The sequence below is a fragment of the Scyliorhinus canicula genome, chromosome 5 (assembly GCF_902713615.1).
Source record: "Scyliorhinus canicula chromosome 5, sScyCan1.1, whole genome shotgun sequence".
NCBI lineage: Eukaryota > Metazoa > Chordata > Chondrichthyes > Carcharhiniformes > Scyliorhinidae > Scyliorhinus > Scyliorhinus canicula.
Genome location: NC_052150.1, coordinates 220,567,338 through 220,593,904, shown reverse-complemented (window position 1 = coordinate 220,593,904; position 26,567 = coordinate 220,567,338). Strand labels below are relative to the sequence as shown.

Genomic DNA, 26,567 nt, shown 5'->3' with positions numbered 1-26,567 from the left:
TGTCCTGCTGTATCTTCTGACAATCCTTAACACTATCTGCCACTGCACCAGCCTTGGTGTCATCCGCGAACTTACTAATCAGACCGGCTACATTTTCCTCCAAATCATTCATGCACACTACAAACAACAGAGGCCCCAGCAGAGATCCCTGTGGAACACCACTAGTCACAACCTTTCATTCAGAAAACACCCTTCTACTGCTACCCTTTGCCTTCTGTGACCGAGCCAGTTCTGTATCCATCTTATCACCTCATCTCTGATCCTCTGACTTCACCTTTTGTACCACTTTGCCATTAGGCACCTTGTCAAAGCCTTTACGGAAGTCCATGTAAACAACATCCACCGCCCTCCCCTCATTAATCATCTTTGGTACCTCTTCAAAAAACTCGATCAAGTTAGTGAGGCGCGACCTCCTCTTCACAAAACCGTGCTGTTTATCGCGAATGAGTCCATTTGTTCCCAAATGGGTATAAATCCTGTCCCTGAGAATTCTTTCCAATAATTTACCTGCTACCGATGTGAGGCTGGCCAGTAGTTTCCAGGATTATTGCTGCTACCTTTCTTAAACAGCGGTACCACATTAGCTATTCTCCAGTCCTCTGGGATCTCATCTGTAGCCAATGAGGATACAAAGATGTCAGTCAAGGCCCCAGCAATTTCCTCCCTTGCTTCCCTCAGTATTCTGGGGTAAATCTCATCCGGCCCAGGAGACTCATCTACCTTAATATCTTGTAAAAGACACAATACCTTCTCCTTTTCGATGTCAACATGACCCAGACTGTCTACACACCCTACCAAAGAATCATCTTCCACAAAGTCCTTTCCTTTGGTGAACACTGATGCAAAGTACTCATTTAGTACCTCACCCATTTCCTCTGGCTCAACATATAGATTTCCCCGACTGTCTTTAAGTGGTCCAATCCATTCCCTGGCCACCCTCTTGCTTTTTACATCTGAATAAAAAGCTTTGGGATTCACCTTAATCCAACTTGCCAAGGACTTTTCATGACCCCTCCTAGCCCTCCTAATTTCCCGCTTAAGTACCTTCCTCCTTTCTTTATGCTCCTCAAGGGTTTTGACTGTCCCCACCCTTCTAGACCGTACAAAAGTCTCCTTTTACTTTTTGGCCAGGTTTACAATATCCCTTGCAGGATTGTGACCTTTGAATCAGGAAGCACAAATTGAGACATTTCGTGACATCCGGCAACCGACCAACTTTGAAAAGTCAGTCTGTTCACCCAAGATTCCCGAGTTGGGGATGGGTTTGGGTCATGGCCGACACCTCCCGAGGCAGGACCCATAGAACATTACAGCGCAGTACAGGCCCTTCGGCCCACCATGTTCCGCCGTCCTGTGAAACCACTCTAAAGCCCATCTACACTATTCCCTTATCGTCCATATGCCTATCCAATGACCATTTGAATGCGTTTAGTGTTGGCGAGTCCACTACTGTTGCAGGCAGGGCATTCCACGCCCCTACTACTCTCTGAGTAAAGAACCTACCTCTGACATCTGTCCTATATCTATCTCCCCTCAATTTAAAGCTATGTCCCCTCGTGCTGGACATCACCATCCGCGGGAGAAGGCTCTCGCTGTCCACCCTATCTAATCCTCTGATCATCTTGTATGCCTCAATTAAGTCACCTCTTAACCTTCTTCTCTCTAACGAAAACAGCCTCAAGTCCTTCAGCCTTTCCTCATATGATCTTCCCTCCATACCAGGCAACATTCTTGTAAATCTCCTCTGTAGCCTTTCCAATGCTTCCACATCCTTCCTATAATGCGGCGACCAGAACTGCACACAATACTCCAAATGTGGCCGCACCAGAGTTTTGTACAACTGCAACATGACCTCATGGCTCTGAAACTCAATTCCTCTACCAATAAAAGCTAACACACCGTACGCCTTCTCAACAACCTTCTCAACCTGGGTGGCAACTTTCAGGGATCTATGTACATGGACACCGAGATCCCTCTGCTCATCCACACTACCAAGAATCTTACCATTAGCCCAGTACTCTGCCTTTCTGTTATTCCTTCCAAAATGAATCACCTCACACTTTTCTGCAGACGAAGGGTCGGAGGCAGAGTGGATGCTGAGGCAGGAAGGATGGACGACCTGCCTCCGTTCTAGAATACTGGCCCAGTCCTTGACCTGATTTTTAGGCCCCCTAGCCCTCACCTCCTTCATTACCCCAACCAAGCTTATGCCCTCTCCATAACCCCCCATATCTCCCATGCTCCCTCCATGTCCAAATGCAGCCAGGTTATAGAACAGAGAACATAAAACAGTACAGCACAGAACAGGCCATTCGGCCCTCGATGTTGTGCCGAGCAATGATCACCCTACTCAAACCCACGTATCCACCCTATACCCGTAATCCAACAACCCCCCCCTAACCTTACTTTTTAGGACACTAAGGGCAATTTAGCATGGCCAATCCACCTAACCAGCACATCTTTGGACTGTGGGAGGAAACAGGAGCACCCGGAGGAAACTCACGCACACACGGGGAGGACGTGCAGACTCCGCACAGACAGTGACCCAGCCGGGAACCGAACCTGGGACCCTGGAGCTGTGAAGCATTTATGCTAACCACCATGCTATCGTGCTGCCCCCAAGAATGTTGCCTGGTATGGAGGGAAGATCATATGAGGAAAGGCTGAAGGACTTGAGGCTGTTTTTGTTAGAGAGAAGAAGGTTAAGAGGTGACTTAATTGAGGCATACAAGATGATCAGAAAATATTTAGGCTGTAGGTGAAAAGTGGCAAGTGACATTCACGCCACACAAGTACCATGCAATGACCATCTCCAACAACCATTGCCCCCCGACATTCAAATGCATCGCCATCACTGAATCCCCCACTATCAAGATCCTGGGGTTGCCATTGACCAGAAACGGAACTGGACTAGCCATACAGATACTGTGGCTACAAGAGCAGCTCAGAGGCTGGGAATACTGAGGAGAATAACACATACCTTGACCCCCCCCAAAGCCTGTGCAAGGCGCAAGGCAGGAATGTATTGGAATACTCTCCACTTGCCTGGATGAGCGCAGTTCCAATACTCAAGAAGCTCAGCACCATCCAGGGCAAAGCAGCCCCGCTTGATTGGCAGCCCTTCCCCAAACATTCACCCCCAGTAGCAGCCGTGTGTACCATCCACAAGGAACACTGCAGGGGCTCACCAAGGCTCCTTCGACACCACCTTCCATAATCACAATGCCTACCTTGCAGAAAGGCAGGGGTAGTGGGCACTGGGAAAAAAACCACCACCTGGAAGTTCCCCTCCAAGTCACTCACCATCCTGACTTGGAAATACATTGCTGTTCTTTCGCTGTCGCTGGGTCAAACCCCTGGAACTCCCTCCCTAACAGCACTGTGGGCGAACCTACACCACAGGGACTGCAGCGGTCCAAGGAAGCACCTTCTCAAGGACAATTAGGGATGGACAATAAATGCTGGCTTAGCCAGCGATGCCCAAATCCTGTAAATTAATTGAAAAAAACACTCAGTCTCCACAATGTGCCACTTATGTAACACTGGGAAATCTTTGAAATGCTCAGAAATTAAACAAAAACACAGTCAGTCAAACTCCAGTCGAAAAAAGAGCTCCTTTGAGAAGCTCATAAAACAATCCACCAAACATATCGCCGTCTGAATTCCCTCTGAAAAATAATTCTCTTATCTCAAATGCTCATTAATCTGTCAAAATAAACAAGTAACTATTCAAAAACGTCTCTTAAATCATCATACACCATTAGACAATGACATTTGAATTGGAAGGACCTTTAAACCTAGCTGTTAAAACGTTCCCACCTCGGCAACAAACGTCCCCCAAGCTGACTTACGTGACATGATTCCCACAGGCATCAGGAACACACCTGCCTGGATGTAAAGGTCAGGAAAAGTTGGATCTGCAGCTGGCATGTAAGTGACCACCCCAACGTCATTTTACATGAGCTTCAGGTTGCAATCCACATGTTTCCGAATCGGGGAAAATGGTGTCAGTCAGGAATTGGCAGGTAACTTAAAAATTGTGGCCATCAGCCCCGTCCCCCACTCACTTTTGGCCTGGTGACGTGTGTTCACTCAATGCCGACAAGGGAAAGTCTTGCACATAATCACGGAGTTGGAGCCACGCCATTTAGCTGGGAAAACAGGAAGGGATTCTCGCCGATAGGTTGCAGCTGTGTGTTCCACCTGGTGACTTGCCTTCCACATCAAATGGAAAGTGAACCTCATTGGCTGATTCTTGACTGCCGGTCAAGCAGCCTCTTTAATCCGTTCTCTAATCTTTTTTACAACGACTAAACAAAATTGTGAGTGGTCAGCACTGCTGCACGCTGGCACAGTGGTTAGCACTGTTGTCTCAGGGCGGCAGAGACCCAGGTTCGATTCCCATTTTGGATGGCCGTCTGGGTGGAGTTTCCACGTTCTCCCCGTGTGTGCGTGGGTTTCGTCCGGGTGCTCCGGTTTCCTCCCACAGTCTAAAGATGTGCCGGTTAGGTAGATTGGCCATGCTAAAATTGCCCCTTAGTGCCCAAAGTTATGCAGGGGATATGCATGTTAGGGCAGTCATTTTCAAACCCAGGTTCGCGACCCACGGATGAGTCACGGTCGCGTGTTGGGTGGGTCGTGGGGCCATGCTTTGCGGCGTTACCCATCAGAGGAAGAAGTGCCCAACCGCACTCCCGGATTTTAAAAATGGCGGTCGCGACCGGCTTTCAGAATGCTGGCCGTTCCGCGCACGTGTGCCCCCTCAGCAGGGCACAGGCCCGGAGCCTAGCGGGACAGAATACCTCCTCCTCACGTCAGTGCGCTGACCCAGGAGCACATTTATTTTTAAATCGCTGGATTCTTCCTGCCTGGAGCGGTGGCAGAGAGCAGGTCACATGCCCCGAACGCTGATGTCACGTGTTCTGGACGCGAGAGACACTCCTCCATTTTGTAGCTGCCAGCAGTGCTGGTGTGAACTCCAGAGCTGATGTGACCATCAATTCACGAGACACGTGCTTTAGGATGTGAACAGTGGTTTTAATCAACTTACAACAGAGCCAGCCTGTAATACGATGAACTCTAGATGAACTGGTGGCTGGCTCTTCGGCATCATCCTTTATACGTCAGTCTAGGGGGAGGAGCCGTGGGTGGAGCCAAGGGTGGAGCCCAAGTACAAACTCCTGTACATTCCCAGTGCAACTCCCCCTAGTGGTAGGGCAACGCGACTGCTCGTATGTTGAGTTTACAGTGACATGGTATAAAATATATTACAGTGTGAATTGCATTCACCACAAGCGCCTCTGGTGAACAACCCATGATGAAGAAGCTGAAAACAGGAACAAAGCAGCATAAAGATGATTACTTGCGGTGTGGGTGATTAACAAATCAGGATCCAAAATTCATGTGTGCTAGCTGGAGTCATTATCAGAAATGTAACATTGAATGACAAAACAAGTGAGATCGTGAGGACAGAGCAGGCTCACCTGTCGCATTAAAGGGAAGTGAAAATGGTGGGTCATGAAATCTGGGCGGCGTGGGTCCCGAAGGATGGCCAGTTGGTAAAAATGGGTCACGGGCAAAGAAGTTTGAAAAACACTGGGTTGGGGGGGAGTTGACCTGGGTAGTGTGCTATTTTGGAGGGTCAGTGCAGACTCCATGGGCCGAATGGCCTCCTTCTGCACTGCAGGGACTCTATGACCTGAGAAAACAACCACACTTATTCAATAGACTGACATTTTTATTCTCCCGGGCTTGCTTGCAGCTGAGTCCTCAAGATTGATCTTTACATCCGAGAGAGTCCAGGATAATTCTGCGGGGGGGGGGGGGGGGTGCTTGACAATCCCCGTTGAGGCTGACCAAAAGGGAAATGAAATAATGGCCCAGGGCTTCCTCCTTTTGATTGGTCGGCAGTTTGGAAGTGAATGTGGGCGTTCATTGATGAGAAGCGTGCCAACATTCACCTTTGGAGCTCGCACAGCTCGCGCAGCAAGGGGAGTCACCTGAATCAATGCACACCATGCCATCATTTCCCAGCACAAGGCTACACCTTCAACTCACAAGGCCTTCAAGTATCAGACCAAGTCGCACCAGCCCGACCTCCACATATATCGGCCGTTCCTTCACTGCCCATGGGCCAAAATCCTGGAACTCTCTCCCTAACAGCACGGTGGGTGTACCTACACCACAAGATTTTTTTTTTTTTTCCCCCAGGGCGGAAATGGTTGCCACGATGGGACATAGTTTTAAGGTGATTGGAGGAAGATATGTCAGAGATAGGTTCTTTACAGAGAGTGGTGGGTGTGTGGAATTCTCTGCCAGCAGAGATGGTGGAGTCAGAGTCATTCGGGACATTTAAGCGAGTCTTGGACAGGCACATGGACAGCAGTAAATTGAAGGGGTGTGGGTTAGGTTGATCTTAGATCAAGAACCGGTGCAGACTCGATGGGCCGAATGGCCTCCTTCTGCACTGTAAATTCTATGAAAATGATTAAACCGTATCACATTACTAATAGGTTAGAAAGTCGCTGTCAGTATAACGATGACAAGATTAGATAGAATAGAATCATAGAATTCCTACAGTGCCGAAGGAGGCCATTAGGCCCATCGAGTCTGTACCGACCCTCTGAAAGAGAACCTTCCCCAGGCCCACTTCCCCGTCCTATCCTGGTCATGCCATAACCCCATCTAACCTGCACATCTTTGAACACTAATGGGCAATTGATCATGGCCAATCCACCTAACCTGTACTGTGGGAGGAAACCGGAGCACACGGAGGAAACCCCAACGTGCAGACTCCACACAGACAGTGACCCAGGCCGGGAATCGGAATGAGAACGAGAGGACGCAGATTTTAATTAATTAGAGGAAGAAACAAAATCAAACCGAGAAAAAACCTTTCACACTGTGGGTGGTTCGAGTCTGGGACACACTGCCTGAGAGCATGGTGGATGTTGGTTTGATCGAAGCATTTAAAAGGGAATCAGATTGTTATCTGAAAAGGAAGGATTTGCAGGGTTAAACATACACAAAAACATAGATAGAAAATAGAAGCAGGAGGAGGCCATTCGGCCCTTCGAGTCTGCTCCGCCATTCATTATCAGCACAGCTGATCATCAAGTTCAATACCCTGATCCCCCATATCCTTTGATCCCTTTTGCCCCAACAGCTATATCTAATTCCTTCTTGAAATTACACAACGTTTTGGCCTCAACTACTTTTAGCGGTCGTGAATTCCACAGATTCGCCACTTGCTGGGTGAAGAATCCAGCCCATTCTTTTCGATTCTTCCCTGTCTAATCCTGTTAGAATTTTGTAAATTTCTATGAGATCCCCTCTCTCTTCTAAACTCCAATGAATCTAATCCTAACCAATTTAGTCTCTCCTCATATGACGGTCCCGCCATCCCAGGAACCAGCCTGGTAAACCTTCGCTGCTCTCCCTCCATAGCAAGAACATCCTTCCTCAGATAAGGACACCAAACCTGCCCACAATACTCCAGGTGTGGCCTCACCAATGCCCTATACAATTGCAGTAAAACATCTCTATTCCTGTACTCAAATCCTCTCGCTATGAAGGCCAACATACCATTTGCCTTCTTTACTGCCTGCTGTACCTACACGCTTACTTTCAGCGACTGATGCACGAGGACACCAAGGTCTCATTGAGTGCCCAGCTCTCTCAATTTACACCAATTCAAATAATAATCTGCCTTCTTATTTTTGCTACCAAAGCAGATAACCTCACCTTTATCCACATTATACTGCATCTGCCATGCATATGCCTACTCACTCAGCCTGTCCAAATCCTGCTGAAGCATCTCTGTATCCCCTTCACAGCTCACCCTCCCAACCAAATTTGTATCATCTGCAAATCTGATAAATCATTTTATTCCCTCGTCCAAATCATTAATTTAGAGTACCCAATTCATTTTTTCCAATTAAGGGGCAATTTAGCGTGGCCAATCCACCTAAACTGCACATCTTTGGATTGTGGGGGCAAAACCCACGCAGACACGGGGAGAATGTGCAAACCCCACACGGGCAGTGACCCAGAGCCGGGATCGAACCTGGGTCCCCGGCGCTGTGAGGTAGCAATGCTAACCACTGCGCTGCCCTTAAATCATTAATAAATAAAGTGAACAGTTGGGGTCCCAGCACAGATCCCTGCGGCACCCCACTAGTCAGTGGCTGCCAATCAGAAAAAGGCCCATTTGTTCCAACTTTTTTGCTTCCCATCTGCTAACCAGCTGTCTATCCATCTCAAGACACTACCCGCAATCCCATGTGCGTTAACTTTAAATAGTAATCAATGAGAGACCTTGCCAAAATCCTTCTGAAAGTCTAAATAAACCTCATCCACCGGTTCTCCCTGGTCAACCCCACTAGTTACATCTTCGAAGAATTCCAGTAGATTTGTCAACCATGATTTTCCTTTCGTAAATCCCTGCTGACTTTGTCGGATTACTCCACTGCTTTTCAAATGCTGTGCTGTGAAATCCTTGACAATGGACTCCATCAACTTGCCTACTCCCGACGTTAGGCTCCCTGGTCTATAGTTCGCTGTTTTCTCTCTACCTCGCTTTTTGAATAGCGGGGTTACACTCGCTACCCTCCAATCTGTAGGAACCATTCCAAAATGACCACCGGGGGGTGAGGGTGAGGGGGGGGATAGCAGGAGAACGGCACAAAGTTAATTGCTCTTTCAGAAGAGCCGGTGCTGATAAGATGGGCCGAATGGCCTTCTTCTGCGCTGTAACAAGCCTGCGATTCTGTGATATTGATTTGGTGTCTCAAGATCATCAACCTGGGGATTTGTCTGATATCGATAGTCTGTGTGTTTAAGCAATCTAGGTTTCAGTTTGTGTAAATAATCTCACTTCCTGGGATAGTTGATGCCCTCCCGACTCCAAATTGCAGATAGTCGCCGTGTTTGGATTGTTTGGCACAATCAAACCTTAATGAGCAGTAACGGGGGCTCAGTCTCCAGTTGAGCCGCGATTAATTACAAGCTAATACGATCAAATCTATCCAGGCTCCTGCTGAGATAAACCACCAGGCCCTTCAGGAGACTGGGTGAAGGAATCCCTCCATTTATTCAAAAGGGAAGAATCCCTTGTTTGGATTTGAACTGGGGCCACAAGGGGCCAAAGCCAACATTTACCATCCGCCAGCACTACCCTGCAATATTAATTCTACTGCCTGTATGCGGAGAGACTGCAGAATTGGGATCGGTCTCCTTTAAGGAGAGAAAGTTAAAGGGAGATTTAGTCGAGTTTTTCAAAATTGCCGGGTTTTGATGGAGGAAACAACAAACCTCTGTTTCCCGTGGTTACCAGCGCATGCAGATTTAAGGTAATTGTCAAAAGAGCGAGAGGCAAGGCGAGAAACTGGGCTGGATTCTCTGCTGCATCGGGAAGTCCGCTAGGGGCAGTGGGTGGTGCCTGATACTCTGGTCCCCCCGCTAGCGTCGGACTCGAGCTACCCACCCTGCGCTAGCGCGAGGTTGCAATCAGGTCCATTACGGCCCATTTGCATCCTCTTAACAGACTGGGCACCACGGGCGGGATTTTCCGAGCCCGTGCTGGGTCAGAGAATCGGTGTTCACGACGGAAAGTCGCCCGGCGCTGGTCCGACGCCGTTTCGCTATACCCCGGGCGCTGGCTGAGCGCAAGCTTCATAACCTTCACAGTGGGCGAACGCCATTCAGCGCTGATCCCCACAAATGGGGACCAGATGGAATGGCACTCGTGGGGGGGGGGGTTCCCAGAGGAACGGAGGCCCCCAGCTGCATGCTCTCTGGGCAGGGTGGTGTCCTGCCACTGCTGGTGCCACCTGGGCACCCTGGCAATGCCACCTGAGTGCCAGCTTTGGCACTGCCATGGTTCCCAGATGGCATTGCCCACTGACGTGGGCACTATGTGCCAATCTAGCATTTTGTTTGTTGCAGATGTGATCAGGCCAAGGGTTCCCTGCGTGGGTGTTGGGAGGGGTTCAGGGGACACCAGGGACCCTCCCATAGTTCGTTTGGGCTGGGGTGGTCATTTCGGGGAACTCGGAGATTGGGATGCCATTTAAAAATGGAACACCCCTGTGTACAAAGCGGGTCTATGTGTGGCCTTGGCCACAGCTTCCCCGCTAAGGGCCCTTCTACAACGTGAGCACTGGGAGACATGTGGCTAAACACGCTCGTTACGGGACATTGTTCCCATTCAGTTGAATCGATCCCATTGTCTTTTGAGCCAGGATTCCATTCTGGGATCTTCCCGTCAGTCATTCATTTATTTTTGGCCAACCCACCTACCCTGCACATCTTTAAGTTGTGGGGGCGAAACCCACGCAGACACGGGGAGAATGTGCAAACTCCACACGGACAGTGACCCAGAGCCGGGGTCGAACCTGGGATCTCGGCGCCATGAGGCAGCAGTGCTAACCACCGCATCACCGTGCCGCCCTCTCTCCCGTCAAGTTATAATATAAATTGGGAACGTAACACCCCTCCGAGAGGCTCCTATCGGGCAATGTTAACCTGTGAGATGGATTCTCCCGTCAGGGCGGGAGTCGCGCCTTCACCCCAGGATTCTCCGACCCGGCGGGGGTGGGGCGGGTCGGAGAATCCCGGCCATGGTTACCCACTCTTGTGAGGTCACCCATTGGGATATTACGCCACCTGCTGGGACAGAATGAGGCTTACATGAAGCTTGGGCTTAAAAAAATGACTAACATTTCTGCAGTGCCATTCATTTAAAAAAATAAATTTAGAGTATCCAATTAATAATTTCCAATTAAGGGACAGTTTAGCTTGGCCAGTCCACCTAGCCTGCACAGTTGTGGGGGCAAAACCCACGCAAACACGGGGAGAATGTGCAAACCCCACACGGGCAGTGACCCAGAGCCGTGATCGAAGTTGTGAGGCAACTGTGCTAACCACTGCACCGCCATGCTGCCCTTACAGTGCCATCCATGACCATCAGTTAAGTACCTTTTTGAACTTTTCTAATGTGACAAACGTGACAGTCACTTTGTGCAAAGTAAGACCCCAGAATGCGAAAACGATGAGGTCATCAGTTTGACATTGAGGGATAAATATTGGCCAGGAAACACGGCTCCACTTCGAGGTAGGTTATAGAACATAGAACATAGAACAGTACAGCACAGAACAGGCCCTTCAGCCCTCGATGTTGTGCCGAGCAATGATCACCCTACTTAACCACGTAACCCGTATACCAACAATCCCCCCATTAACCTTACACTACGGGCAATTTAGCATGGCCAATCCACCTAACCCGCACATCTTTGGGCTGTGGGAGGAAACCGGAGCACCCGGAGGAAACCCACGCACACACGGGGAGGACGTGCAGACTCCACACAGACAGTGACCCAGCCAGGAATCGAACCTGGGACCCTGGAGCTGTGAAGCATTGATGCTAATCACCATGCTGCCGTGAGGCCCCAAAGGGGCCGTGAGGTTATGCCTTTGGACCTTTGATACATAACTGAGAGGGAAGGGAAGGCTTAACATCTCATCCCTCAGACGCTGCCTCTGACAGTGCGGCACTCCCTCAGCACTCCTCCGAGAGACTCAGCTGGAGTCGCTGGCACAAGGCTGAAAACTACAACCGGCTGACGGCAGCCCAAGCAGCTGGCCGGAGATCTGCTTCGGCCCCGAGAGCTGAGAGACCTCTGCAGTCCTCAGACCAATTCCCTCAGACAAAGTCCAGTTGGGGTGGGTGGGGGCAGAGGGGGTGGGTGGCTGTAAGGTGGGGAGAAAAGCACTTGAAGAGAGGAGGGAGCAAAAGACGGATGCTCCGGAAGGTGTCGGCGCGCAAGCAAAGTCCTCAAGAGAGCGACGGTTCAAAAATACTATGGTTTATGATCATGCCAAGCCCTGATTGCCCTTATCAAACATTTCTCCCTCTGCCTTTCTGTTAACTCATCGCTAACCACGGACCAAAGGTTAAGGTCGGTCTTTTCCTGGCTCCGTCATTTTTATTGTTCCCTCAATTACCTGCTGACCTGCAATTTTGGCTGCTTACTCTCCCAGCTGGAAAGGAGGAACATTGTGGGGGAGGGTGGGGGAGATGGTGGGGGAGGGAGGGGGGGGGGGGGGGGGGGGGTGGCACGAAGGAAGTGGGTGGTGCCCATTTCACTGACATGGACCTCAGTGCATGGGGCATTTTAGATTGCAGCTGGCTCCCGACATGAAGGGGATCCACTGGGGCTGCGCCTGGTGCGTTGCCTTCCTGGCAGTAACCGTGAGTATTCCTGCCCATTTGACAAGACATTGGCACACCCAGCACCCAGACAGTGCAGCTAAAAGGAGGGTCTGAGGGAGGGGGGGGGGGGGGGGGGGGGGGTGTGTGTGTATGGGGGGGGGTGCGGTGTGGGGGGGGGGGGCACTGAATCAACATTTTGTTACCTTGAAACAGTCGCCACTGTTGCTTGCGTTCTGGCGCTGTCAGGGCAGAACGAAACGATAGAAGCAAAATCACAGGCTTAGCAAAAGCAAACACTGATAACCCGTTGTTGGATTAGGAGATACGCTTTGGCTGTCTGGACTTTTTAACCCGTTGGCCGCTCAGCACTTAAAACCCAAGGACGGGGGCTGCGACGAGAAAGGCCCGAAAGGGCTTCAGAATCAACCCAAGGGACAAGGCTCGAGTGTTGAAAGCGATCAAACTGCTTAACTTTGGCTCGCCCCGAGGATCTGCGAGCATCGGATATAATGAGAGGTTAGGCAGGAATGTTGCCTCGGGGTGACAGACGGGAGGAACGGAAGGGGACTTGGGGTCAATGTAAGTCGATATTTGTTGGGGAGGGGGAGCAGTGAGTATTGGAGGAATTTTAACCTCAGCACGGCAGACTATCTTTCCGGGGAGGGGTGTGTCAGGGGATCCGGATGACTGCATTTCCCACAACAATAACTTGCGTTGATATGGGCTTCTAATGCAGTAACACGCTGCGCAGGAGCATTGATTATCAGGTAAAGGTTTGACACTCTACCACATGCACTATCGGCAGGGTCCCAGGTTCGATTCCCGGCTTGGGTCACAGTCTGTGCGGAGTCTGCACGTTCTTCCCATGTCTGCGTGGGTTTCCTCCGGGTGCCCCGGTTCATTCCCACAAGTCCCGAAACATTCTGAATTCTTCCTCCGTGCACCCAAACAGGCGCCGGAAAGTGGCGACTAGGGGCTTTTCACAGCAACTTCATTGCAGTGTTAATGTAAGCCTACTTGTGACAATAAAGATGCTTAAATATTAAATTAAATATCCAGATCGGTGACCAAAATCTCTGTCAAACAAATCTTTTTAGCGGCTTCCCTAAAGAGAAACGAGAAGCGAGGAAGATTTGGTGGAGGGAGAAGTTCTGAGAGTCGGAGGGAGACGAGGGTTTGAACCGGCGCTTGCCGGCTTCGGGACCAGCGAGTGTGATTTTGGGGCAAAGTTGCCGTCTCCTGATTGGCTGCCTCTGGGCTCTCTGGCGGGGCCTCCGGGCTCACTGGCAGGCGGGCGGTTCCAGTCTGTGCACCCCTCAGCTTTGCAACCCTCAGCAGCGCCACCTGGGTGCGACCAGGGACAGGTGCTTAGAAAATAAAATTTAGGATGCCCCAGGCTTTGTAGGCCCCCCCGCCAACGGGACGGTGGGGAAACCTCGCCGGGGGGAATTGTTGGGGTCAGGGGGGGTCTGCCTTCCATCGGCCACCCTGGTTCTCTAGCTCAGGGCAGGAGATTTGAACCTGCAGTGAGGACCGCCTTCCCCTCCCCCCACTCCGGCTGCTGTTGGGAGTTGATGTCTTTTGGTTGAGGTGTTGAAGCGAGGTGCTCCCTGCCCTCTCAGCTGGGTATGGAAGACACTGTTTCCAATGCTCCCAAGCTCTCCAATCTAGCCTCATAACTGACGTTTCTCATCGCTGGAACCATTCTTGTGAACCTCTTCTGCACTCTCTCCAATGTGACCCCATCCTTCCTATTGTGTGAAACCCACAACCCAGACAAAATACTCCAGCTGAGGTCTAACTCGTGTCTTGTATAAGTTCAGTACATCCTCCTTACTCTTGTACTCTGTGCCCCTATTAATAAGTCCCACTGTATGTTTTATTAACTGCTCTCTCCACCTGTCCTGCCACCTTCAATGATCTCTTCACAGGTACACCCGGGTTCCTTTAAGAATTTTTCCCCTTGTCTCTCCGGGCTTGATCTACCGGTCACGCTGTGCCTGAAACGCTGCACGCTGCGGTGCAACGGGGCCGGTACATAACCGGAGACCCCGCTCCCGGGATCCACCCGGCTCACCACGCCTCACGAGATCTAGCGGGATGACTTTTTTGGCAAATCTGCATTTTAGAGTGAGACAGCTGGGGTGGGATTCTCCGCTAGCCAATGCCGAAATCAGGAAATGCGATTTGGCAGAGAGTAGCTTCCGACGTCAAAATCGCGGCAGGTGCCGATATGACGCCAAATCGGGATTGTCTGTCACCTCGAAAACAACCCGCTATTCTCCGGCGACTCCACGATTCTCCGTCTCCGATGGGCCGAGTTCCCAACGGCCCGGTTCACTTGTGCTTTTAAAAATCTATCAAACAGGCGTGAAAGAGAGAGATAGAGAGGGTACGGAAGGTCTCCAACTTCGCCATCGTTTGCTGGGGGGGGGGCTTCTGCGAGGACTGGGGGGAGTAGCGGGGGGGGGGGGGGTAGCCAGGAGGTGGGCTGTGGGGTCGGGGTGGACGGGCACTGAACACCATTGCTGCAGCCGACAAGGCAGCCGTGCAGCTGCGCACATGGCTAACAGCCCACTTTGAGCTTAGTGTCAGGGGTCGTATAGGTGCCCCCCAGGGCATCCCCGTGGGTGCCTTCTAGCCCCAGCCGGCCCATCAACTTTATTGCCGCACTCCAGCACAACCTGTGCCATCTTGTTGGCTGGGACATGTGTGTGTGTGTGGGGGGAGTGTACAAAGAACAATACAGCACAGAAACAGGCCCTTCGGCCCTCCAAGCCTGTACCAGTCATGATACCAACCTTGGCCAAAACCCTCAGCACTTCCATGTGCCGTATCCCTCTATACCCATCCTATCCATGTGTTTGTTGAGATGCCTTCTGAACGCCGTTAATGTATCTGCTTCCACAATCTCACCTGGCAACGCGTTCCAGGCACTCACCACCCTCTGTGTAAAAAACCTGCCTCGCACATCTCCTCTAAACTTTGCCCCATGGACCTTAAACATCTGCCCCCTGGTGACTGACCCCTCCACTCTGGGAAAGAGTGCCTGCCTATCCATTCTGCCAATGCTCCTCATAGTCTTGTAGACCTCTTTCAGGTCACCCCTCAACCTCCGTCTTTCAAATGAAAACAGTCCGAGTCTATTCAGCCTCTCTGCATAGCCAACACCCTCCAGACCAGGCAACATCCTGGTAAATCTCCTCTGCACCCTCTCCAAAGCATCCACATCCTTCTGATAGTGTGGCGACCAGAATTGTGCGCAATATTCCAAGTGTGACCATACCAAGGTTCTATACAACTGTAGCATGACTTGCCAGTTTTTATACTCGATGCCCCGTCCAATGAAGGCAAGCATTCCGTATGCTTTCTTGACTACCTTGTCCACTTTGTGTTGCCACCTTTAAAGATCTGTGGACTTGTGTAATGTGTATGTGCGGCTGCCTCCCGAGTGTCGATCACGGACCCGGCGAACCCCGCACCGTTTTTCATGGGAATCGATTGTGTTCCACGTGGTGCCTCAACGATAGCAGAACCCATCCAGGTATGGATCCAATTTTCCTGTCGTGAATATCCACAAATTCTCCATTGGCGTCAACACTTCGTCTCAGAAAAGGATCATCCAGCTCCTAGGCTCACTTTAATATGCAGTTCCCTGAGGTAACCCGGGCATTGTGATTTCCTTCACCTCGGAGAACTCGGATGAGTGCCGTTCAGTAGTGTCCTCCACAAAAGCACCAAGATCTAGCTTGGCTGGTGGTGAGAAGGACCCTCCCTGTCAGATTCTTCATGTACACCCGAGGGCTCAGCACTGTTGCACGTTGCCCTCGGAGTGGCTGTGGGGGGAATGAGACGGTCACCCACCTCCTTGTGGAATGTGCCTTTGCAAAGAAGGCCTGGAAAGAGATGCAGTGGGATTTGTCCAGGTTCATCCCAAGTAGCTCAGTAACACAGGACTCTGTGCTCTACGGACTGTTTCCAGGGGGACACACCGAGATAAACATCAACTGCTGCTGGAAGGTCATCAACTCGGTGAAAGACGCTCTTTGGTCTGCCCGAAACTTGCTGATCTTCCAGTGCAAAGAACTGTCCTCGACCGAGTGTTGCAGACTGGCACATTCCAAGGTCCAGGACTACGTGCTGAGGGACGCACTCAAGCTTGGGGCAGCTGCCGCCAAGGCGCAATGGGGGAAGACCACAGTGTAAGGTCTTACCACCAAATGTACACCGAGGGGTTGGTAACAGTGTAAAACCCCTCGGCCCGGGTCTTCAATACCACAATGTAGAAAAGAAACAAAGCAATGTAAATATTTCAGAAAGAATTGTAATGTAAAGAGGGATATGTGTGTAATGTCATCCCAATTGAATGGAAGAAAGACAAGCGAATGTGTAATTTTGATGGAAATGTACAGTCAAGACAATCCGAAATGTTCTGTAATGGTTATTAGAGATTTTATGAATAAAGTATATTTTTTGAAAAAAAAAGTGGTCTCCACGAATGGAGACCAGCAAGAGCGGCACTCGTGGGGGCTTCACAGAGGATTGGAAATGTATGGCCATCTGGTCAGGTGCCACCTAGGCACCCTGATACTGCCAGCCTGGCACCCTGTTAGTGCCACCTGGGTGCCATTCTGGCATTACCAAGCTGCCCAGGTGGCACTGCCATCTGCCAAGGGCACTGCCAGGGTGCGAGGCTGGCATTTTTTTGTACGTGGTGATTGGGTTGGGTGAGGCCCTCACAGTGAGTTGGTCCTTGGGGGGTGGTGCAGAGATCACGTTGGGACCTTGAGAGGTCGGGATGCCATTTTTAAATGGCACCCCGCTCTCTCCCTGCACTGAGGAATTTCAGAGAGCAGGGCTTCTCTGCACAGGAAATGGCACTAGGTGTAGCTTGGCTGCATGTTCCCAGCTGAGGCCCCGTAGCTAACTGGAGCCAGGTTAGATAGGATATTTCTCAGCGCTGTGAGCACTGGGAAACGTGGCTAAACGTTCTCGCTGTGGGGCACAGTTCCCATTTAGTTCCTACGAAAATGCATCACCTCACACTTCTCCGCATTGAACTTCATCTGCCACCTATCTGCCCACTCCACCAACTTGTCTCTGGCCTTTTGAAGTTCTACATTGTCCCCTTCGCAGTTTACAATACTTCCAAGTTTTGTAACATCTGCAAACTATGAAACTATCCTCTGTACACCAAGATCCGGCTCATTTATGTATATTAGGAAATGCCCCAAATCCGAATCCTGGGCAACACCACTACAAACCTTCTTCCTGTCTGAAAAATATCCATTGACCATTACACTCTGCATCCTATTATTCTGCCAATATTGTATCCACGTTGCTACTGTCCCTTTTAGCCCATGAATTGTAACTTTCTCACAAGTCTGTTGTGTGGCACTGTATTGACTTTCTTCTGATGTCCCTGTACACCACATCAACAGCATTACCCTCATCGACCCTTCTCAAAATACTCCAGTAAGGTAATCACACGGGATTTGCCCTTTAGAAATCCATGCTGGCTCTTTCTAATCAATCCACATTTGACGACTGAGATTGTATCCTGAAGAATTGTTCCTGAAAGCTTGCCCATTACTGATGGTAAACTGACTGGCCTGTAATTGATTGGGATAGTATTGCCATCCTTTTTTAACAAGGGTGCAAAGCCCCAGCCCTCTGACACCTGCCCTGAGTCGAGGGACGACTGGAAGGTTATGTGCCAGCTGGTCAATGTTTCTCTTCCTGGCCCCACACTGTTACCTCTGATGTTCCCCAAGAACCTTTCTATGGACACCCCCCCCCCACTTTTCATCCATGTGCAGTCCCTCAGTGATGTCCAAGAACACAGTTGTTTTTCACATGTACACTGATGACACCCAGCTCTATCCCAACATCACTTCTCGGAACCCCTCCCCAGTCGCTCGATTGTCAGACTGCTTGACTAACATCCAATATCGGATGAGCAGGAATTTCTGCCAATCAATGATATCGGCTGAAGCCAATGTCTCCCCCCCACCCCCCCCCCCCCCCCCCCCCCATTTCCCCAACCACTGCGTCCATCCCCCTTCGCTGTGACTGAGGCTGAAGCAGGCTCTTGAGAGAGTGAGGTGAACATGTTCTGCCCTCTGACTGGGTCTGTCTCACCTCATTTAGAGCAAAGGAAATCTGCATCCGGAATGTGAAATTCTAACCGAGATAAAGAGAGATGAAGAGCGGTGTTTACGAAGCATTAAAGGGAACGGGAATGCCTCGACCCAAGGTAGGTAATCCACATTACTACAGTTCACCAGCATTTCAGTTGTTAAGAATAATTAAGAGTGAAGGGGCATCACGGTAGCATAATGGTTAGCACAATTGTTTCACAGCTCCAGGGTCCCAGGTTCGATTCCCGGCTTGGGTCACTGTCTGTGCGGAGTCTGCACATCCTCCCCGTGTCTGCGTGGGTTTCCTCCGGGCGCTCCGGTTTCCTCCCACAGTCCAAAGATGTGCAGGTTAGGTGGATTGGCCATGCTAAATTGCGCTTAGTGTTGGGTGGGGTTACTGGGTTATGGGGACAGGTTGGGGTTGTGGGCTTGGGTAGGGTGCTCTTTCAAAGAGCCGGTGCAGACTCGATGGGCTGAATGGCCTCCTTCTGCGCTGGAAATGCTATGATTCTATGAGTTGTGCAAACGCTCATGCACTCGTGATGCACCTCCCAATTTTCTGTTCGAACCTTTGGTCGAATCAGGAACCAGAATCCCTTTGCCTGTAATGTCTCAGCAATCTTTAAAGCCGGGCAGTTTGTCAATTTGAAATGAAAGAAAACACTGGACATGCTCAGCAGGCTCGAGTGGAAATTGTGGTGAGAGTGTAGGCCTGAAACTTCCTTGGAGTGGCAGTCACCAATGGGGGTGCACTGTTGCTTCACAGCGCCAGGGTCCCGGGTTCGATTCCGGGCTTCGGTCACTGTCTGTGCGGAGTCTGCACCTTCTCCCCGTGTGTGCGTGGGTTTCCTCCGCGTGCTCCAGTTTCCTCCCACAAGTCCTGAAAGACGTGCTTGTTAGTTAATTTGGACATTCTGTATTCTCCCTCTGTGTACCCGAACATGCGTCGGAATGTGGCGACTAGGGGCTTTTCACAGTGTTGATGTAAGCCTGCTTGTGACAATAAAGACAATTTTTAAAAAAAATTAATTCGAGTGGATATGTGATCAGCAACTCACCTCAGTGGCCAAACACAACACCTAGGTTGCTGACAGGATCTTGCCTTCAATTAGTGTCAGACAGCACTTACTGTGACTATCGTTGCCAATGATAAAATGAAGCTCAGAGCTGGTCAGGTTTCCCGATTTGAATGCTTGCACCCTTTCTTTCCAGGCTGCCGGATGTTGTGGGATGGGGCCCTGTGCTGGCCCCAGGCTGCCCACGGAGAGATTGTCAATGTGTCCTGTCCAGCCGTTTTCTTACAGTTTAGCCCAGTACTAGGTAAGAGTTTAAGATAACAACCGCAGCCTTTGCTTATGTCACACCTTTAACGTAGCAACAAAGAGTGCCACTGAGACTCATAAGGAGATGTTGAGGCAGATAGCCAAACATATGGTCAGCAGTTTTCAGCAGTGCTTCCAAGGAGGAGCCTTGATGTGGAGATGCCGGCGTTGGACTGGGGTGAGCACAGTAAGAAGTCTTACAACACCAGGTTAAAGTCCAACAGGGTTGTTTCAAACACGAGCTTTCGGAGCACTGCTCCTTCCTCAGGTGAACGGAGAGCAGTGCTCCGAAAGCTCGTGTTTGAAACAAACCTGTTGGACTTTAACCTGGTGCTGTAAGACTTCTTACTGCCCAAGGACGAGAGAGAGGTAGAGAAGCGGAGACGTGTAAGGAAGGTATTCCAGAGCTTCGGGCCAGAGCTTTGGGCAGCACGGTAGCACAAGTGGCTAGCACTGTGTTTTCACAGCGCCAGGGTCCCAGGTTCGATTCCCCACTGGGTCACTGTCTGTGCGGAGTCTGCACGTTCGCCCCGTGCCTGCGTTGGTTTCCTCCGGGTGCTCCGGTTTCCTCCCACAGTCCAGTTAGGTGGACTGGCCATGCTAAATTGCCCTTAGTGACCAAAGGTTAGGAGAGGTTATTGGGTTACGGGGAGGGGTGGAAGTGAGGGCTTAAGTGGGTCGGTGCAGACTCAATGGGCCGAATGGCCTCCTTCTGCACTGTATGTTCTATGTATCTGAAGGTATGGCCTCCAATGGTGGGGCGATGGAAATTGGAGGTGTCTTCGGGGTTAGAATTAGGGAAGATGTGGAGATGCCGGCGTGGACTGGGGTGGGCACAACACCAGGTTAAAGTCCAACAGGTTTATTTGGAATCACTAGCTTTTGGAGGCCAGCTCCTTCATCAGTTGAGTGAAGAGGTGGGTTACACAAACACAGCGTAAACAGTCGAAGATGCAAGATGATACTTTGAATGCGAGTCTTTGCAGGTAATTAAGTCTTTACAGGTCCAGACGGTGTGACTGGAGAGAGGGATAATCACAGGTTAAAGAGGCGTGAATTGTCTCAAGCCAGGACAGTTGGTAGGATTTTGCAAGCCCAGGCCAGATGGTTGGGGGGGGGGGGGGGGGGGGGGGGGGGGGGTTAAATGTAGTGAGACATGAATCCAAGACCTCGGTTGTGAATTAGGGAAGCCAGCATATTTCGGAGGGTTGTGGGGCTGGAGCAGATTGCAGAGAGAGGGAGGGGATGAGGCCACAGAGGGATTTGAAAACAAGGATGAAAGTTTGAAGTCAAGAAGTTGCCTGACTGGGTGTTGGGTGTAGGGCAGCGAACACAGGGCTGACAGAGGAACAGGAGTTAGAATCAGTTAGGATCAGGTCAGCAGAGATATGGATAAATAGAGGCAGGAATGAAGGAAGCGGTTGGGGGGTGGGGGGGGGGGGGTAGTGTGGGGACTCAACATTGTGCCTTTCAAAACCCAACTCCACAACCACCACCCCCCCCACCGCCCCGCTTCAGTGGAGCCTCCAATCCCTACCTAACCAAAACGCTTGTGCTTACCTTTAAGCCCAGTGGCCGTGTTCCTCCTTCCTGGGGTCTGTCTAGAGCCCCAGCAGTGATCACGACTTGCATCAGGCTGCTGCTGGGACTATAGACTTGTCAGTCATTCAGACTGGGCAGTAACGCTCGAGGACGGGGCCTCCTGTCCCTGAAGGATGGAAGTCCCCCCCCCCCCCCCACACGCCACCCCCCAGGTAGTTAAGACCCCAGCATATTGACTGGGGGCAGACATGTTTAAAGTCGGCCTGATGCTGATTGACATTTCGGCAAATGGGCAAGGAACCGGCCTCCCCTGCCCTCCACCTATTTAGATTCACCTCATGGGCTGGTTTAGCACAGGGCTAAATCGCTGGCTTTGAAGGCAGACCAAGGCAGGCCAGCAGCACGGTTCAATTCCCGTACCAGCCTCCCCGAACAGGCGGCGGAATGTGGCAACTAGGGGCTTTTCACGGTAACTTCATTCGAAGCCTGCTCGTGACAATAAGCGATTTTCATTCCATTACATTTCAAGTGCACCCGGCGAAATAGGGAGGCGCCAGTTTCAGACCAATTTGAGAGAATGTTCCGGAGTCGCCCATCCCCCGTCAGTGCCAATTGAGTGTGGGATAGATGAAGGAAGCTCAGGGAAGGAGTGTGGGTTTCTTCAATGTGGATCTTCGGTGTAGGTTCCTTCAGGCGATTGACTTTCTGATCCATTCGACAGGCACAATCACAAGAAACTGTACGAGTGAAGGATGGTCTGAGCCATTGCCAGAGGACCTGACCATTTGTGCCATCGATGCACCAATACTTACGTCTGAGGTGAGTGTTATTTTCAGAATGAGAATGCCATTGAAGGCGACCCTTCTGTAACCTCCGCCCTGTCCACAACACTGGAATGTCCTTAACCCAAATCATGAGCAGGGTTCTTTGCAACCTGGTTCCATCCTCACCCTCGACAAAAATGAAGACACCGGACAAGTCAAGAGAAGCAATGGAGTCTTCAACCGGGTCAGAGTTAGATGGCGGTGCAGTGGTACTCTCACTGATCCAATAGCCCAGAGGCCCAGGGTAATGCTCTGGGGACAAGGGTTCAAATCCCACCACGGCAACTGGTGGAATTTAATTCAATTAATAAAACCTGGAATTATAAAACTAGTCCTCCTTCAGGATGAAGACCATGAGTCCAACTCCGACATTTCCCTGTATGAGTGAACCGGATGGGATTTTCCAACAATTAATGACGGCTGTTATGCTCATCGTTACTGAGACTAGCTTTTTAAATCCCAGATTTTATGAGTTGAATTTAATTTCACCAGCTGCCCTGGTGGGGTTTGAACCCACGGCACCAGAGCAGGTGCCTGGGCCTCGGGACTTGTCGGTGACACCACCGGTACGCCAGCCTCACCCGCCCTCACTCCTTGGCTCTTCGCTTGCGAAGGGATGGTGACTGGGGGGAGCTAAGGCCAACAAGGAGCGACAAAGATGGCAGCTCGACGGCACAGTGGTTAGCACTTCTGCCTCGCAACACCAGGGTCCCGGGTTCGATTCCCGGCCTGGTTCACCGTCTGTGCGGAGTCTGCATATTCTCCCAATGTCTGCGTGGGTTTCCTCCGGGTGCTCCGGTTTCCTCCCACAGTCCAACAATGTGCAGGTTAGGTGGATTGGCCATGCTAAATTGCCCCTTGGTGTCCAAAAGGTGAGGTTGGGTTACTGGGTTACAGGGATAGGGTGGAGATGTGGGTTTAAATGGGTTGCTCTTTCCAAGGGCCAGTGCTGCCTTGATGGGCCGAATGGCCTCCTTCTGCACTGTAAATTCTATGAACCATGAGCTCCGAAGAACAGGGAGATGTCCCCAGTTCTTATACCAGGGTCTGTTGTGGATTAATTGATGGAGATTAATTGCGATGATTATTCAACAATGGCCATTATCATGGGGTCATAGACTAGACAGGATAATAGCTGGCGAATCAGATGTACTTTGGTCTCTTTTTAGCCTGGCAATTCCTTTGCCCTGATTTGAATATCAGCCCTGAAAACAAACAGCAATATTGGCACTAATTGTTCTCTGACAGGCCACTCTCTGAAAGAATAAAAACCCTTTAATTGGCCTGGTAGAAGAGAGAGGCACAACTTCAAAAGATTCTCAATGAGCATCTCCATCTTTACAAGGCTTTGTATTTGGCTGATGCTTTCAATGTTCTCACTGAAGGACCTGGCAATGATTCATAGTTTACACAATAAATTAATTCCTCAAGTACCAGGTCACCCCCCCCCCCCCCCCCCCCCCCCCCCCCCCCCCCCCCCCCGCCCCCCCCCCCCCCCCCCAATCCCACCCACGCTGCTGGCTCAGTGTGTTTATCAGACATTCATAGAACGAAACAAGAATGAGCAGCAATTGCTGAACCTACCAGCGATCCTCACATTGCAGGAATGAACCGCACAAGTTGTCATTCAGTCCATTGCGCTGAATCTTGCCTCACTCCCTCAAGGTTCTTTTTTTTATTCTTTCCCAAGATGGAGCCGTCGCTGGCTGGGAAAGAATTTATTGTCCATCCCGAATTGCCCTCAGGAAGGTGGTGGTGTTCTGCCTTCTTGAACCTCCGCAATCCAGTTCGGAAGGCTTTGAAAGTCTCATATACGAGAATAGTGTGTAAAATTAAAGCACATAGGAACAGGGGTAGTGTATTGAGATGGATAGAAAATTGGTTGGCAGACAGGAAACAAAGAGTAGGAATTAATGGATCTTTTTCCAAATTAGCATGCAGTGACGAGTGGGGTGCCGCACGGATAGTGCTGAGGCCCCGGCTGTTCACATGATATATTAATGATTTAGATGAGGGAACTAAATGTAATATCTCCAAATTTACAGATGACACAAAGGTATGTGCGAGGGTGAGCTGTGAGAGATGCAGAGATCCTTCAGGGTGATTTGAACAAGTTGAGCTAACAGGTTTAGACAGGGTAGATGCAGGAAGGATGTTCCCCATGGTGGGTGTGTCCAGAACCTGAGGTAACAGTCTGAGGATACGGGGTAGAATTTACAGTGCAGAAGGAGGCCATTCAGCTCATCGAGTCTGCACCGGCCCTTGGAGAGAGCACCCTACCCAAGCCCACACCTCCACCCTCTAGCCAATCCAGCTAACCTGCACATCTTTGGACTGTGAGAGGAAACCGGAGCACCCGAAGGAAACCCACGCAGACACGGGGAGAACGTGCAGACTCCTCACAGACAGTGACCAAGACGGACATCAAACCTGGGACCCTGGAGCTGTGAAGCAACTGTGCTAAAGGGTCGAATACCGGCTAGGGTCACTGTCTGTGCGGCGTCCACACGTTCTCCCCGTGTCTGGGTAGGTTTCCACCGGGTGCTCCGGTTTCCTCCCACAGTCCAAAAATGTGCAGGTTAGGTGGATTGGTCATTCTAAATTGCCCTTCGTGTCCAAAAGTTTGGGTGGGGTTACTGGGCTACAGGGATAAGGTGGAGGTGAGGGCTTGGGTAGGGAGCTCTTTCCAAGGGCCGGAGCAGACTCGTTGGCCGAATGGCCGCCTTCTGCATTGTAAATTCTATGATTACGGAGATAGTGAGGGTTTTAGGAGGTTACAGAGACATTGAGAGTTGTAGGTTACAGGGATAGTGAGGGTTGTAGGAGATTACAGAGACAGTGACGGTTGTAGGAGATTACAGAGATAGGGAGGGTTTTAGGAGATTTCAGAGATAGTGAGGGTTGTAGTTAATTACAGACATAGTGAGGGTTTTAGGAGATAACAGAGATAGTGAGGGTTTTAGGAGATAACAGAGATAGTGAGGGTTGGAGGAGATTACAGAGATAGTGAGGGTTGTAGGGGATTACAGAGATAGTGAGGTTTGTAGGAGATTACAGAGGTAGTGAGGGTTGAAGGAGATTACAGAGATAGTGAGGGTTGTAGGAGATTACAGAGATAGTGAGGGTTGGAGGAGATTACAGAGATAGTGAGGGCTGTAGGAGATTACAGAGATAGTGAGGGTTGTAGGGGATTACAGAGATAGTGAGGGTTGTAATAGATTACACAGCTAGCGAGGGTTGTAGGGGATTATAGAGATAGTGAGGGTTGTAGGAGATTACAGAGACAGTGAGGGTTGTAGGATATTACAGAGATAGGGAGGGTTTTAGGAGATTACAGAGATAGTGAGTGTTGTCGGAAATTGCAGAGATAGTGAGGGTTGTAGTTGATTGCAGAGATAGTGAGGGTTGAAGGAGATTACAGAGATAGTGAGTGTCGTAGGAGACTACAGAGATCGTGAGGGTTGTAGGAGATTACAGAGACAGTGAGGGTTGGAGGAGATTACAGAGATAGTGAGGGTTGTAGGGGATTAGAGAGACAGTGAGGGTTGTAGGGGATGACAGAGATAGGGAGGGTTGTAGGAGATTACAGAGATAGTGCGGGTTGTAGCAGATTACATAAGTAGTGAGGGTTGTAGGAGATTACTGAGGTAGTGAGGGTTCTAGGAGATTACAGAGATAGTGAGGGTTGTAGGAGATTCCAGAGATACTGAGGGTTGTAGGAGATTACAGAGATAGGGACTGATGTAGGTGATTACAGAGATAGTGAAGGTTGTAGGAGATTACAATGATAGTGAGGGTTGTAGGAGATTACAGAGATAGGGAGGGTAGTAGGGGATTACAGAGATAGGGAGGGTTGTAGGGGATCACAGAGATTGGGAGAGTTGTAGGATATTACAGAGATATTGAGGGTTGTAGGAGATTACAGAGACAGTGAGAGTTGTAGGAGATTACAGAGATAGTGAGGGTTGTAGGGGATTACAGAGATAGTGAGCATTGTAATAGATTACACAGATAGCGAGGGTTGTAGGGGATTACAGAGATAGTGAGGGTTGTAGGAGATTACAGAGACAGTGAGGGTTGTAGGATATTACAGAGATAGGGAGGGTTTTAGGAGATTACAGAGAAAGTGAGTGTTGTCGGAGATTGCAGAGATAGTGAGGTTGTAGTTGATTGCAGAGATAGTGAGGGTTTAAGGAGGCTACAGAGATAGTGAGGGTTGTCGGGGATTACAGAGATAGGGAGGGTTGTAGGAGATTACAGAGATAGTGAGTGTTGTAGGAGACTACAGAGATTGTGAGGGTTGTAGGAGATTACAGAGATAGTGAGGGTTGGAGGAGATTACAGAGATAGGGAGGGTTGTAGCAGATTACAGAGATAGTGCGGGTTGTAGAAGATTACATAAATAGTGAGGGTTGTAGGAGATTACTGAGGTAGTGAGGGTTCTAGGAGATTACAGAGATAGTGAGGGTTGTAGGAGATTCCAGAGATACTGAGGGTTGTAGGAGGTTACAGAGATAGGGACTGATGT

The 26,567-nt window shown here is 50.3% G+C and overlaps 1 protein-coding gene across 1 annotated transcript in view; it reads left to right on the top strand.

The window, feature by feature from the left end:
• The first annotated feature begins 12,196 nt into the window (after window positions 1–12,196).
• The window catches only part of LOC119965705 (growth hormone-releasing hormone receptor-like), a 62,503-nt gene continuing 48,132 nt past the window's right edge, over window positions 12,197–26,567 (top strand). Inside the window, exons 1-4 of the mRNA XM_038796466.1 lie at window positions 12,197–12,250; window positions 18,362–18,467; window positions 19,564–19,654; window positions 21,899–22,034. Coding sequence (XP_038652394.1) covers window positions 12,197–12,250; window positions 18,362–18,467; window positions 19,564–19,654; window positions 21,899–22,034 — 387 coding nt within the window. The remainder of the gene's footprint in view (window positions 12,251–18,361; window positions 18,468–19,563; window positions 19,655–21,898; window positions 22,035–26,567) is intronic.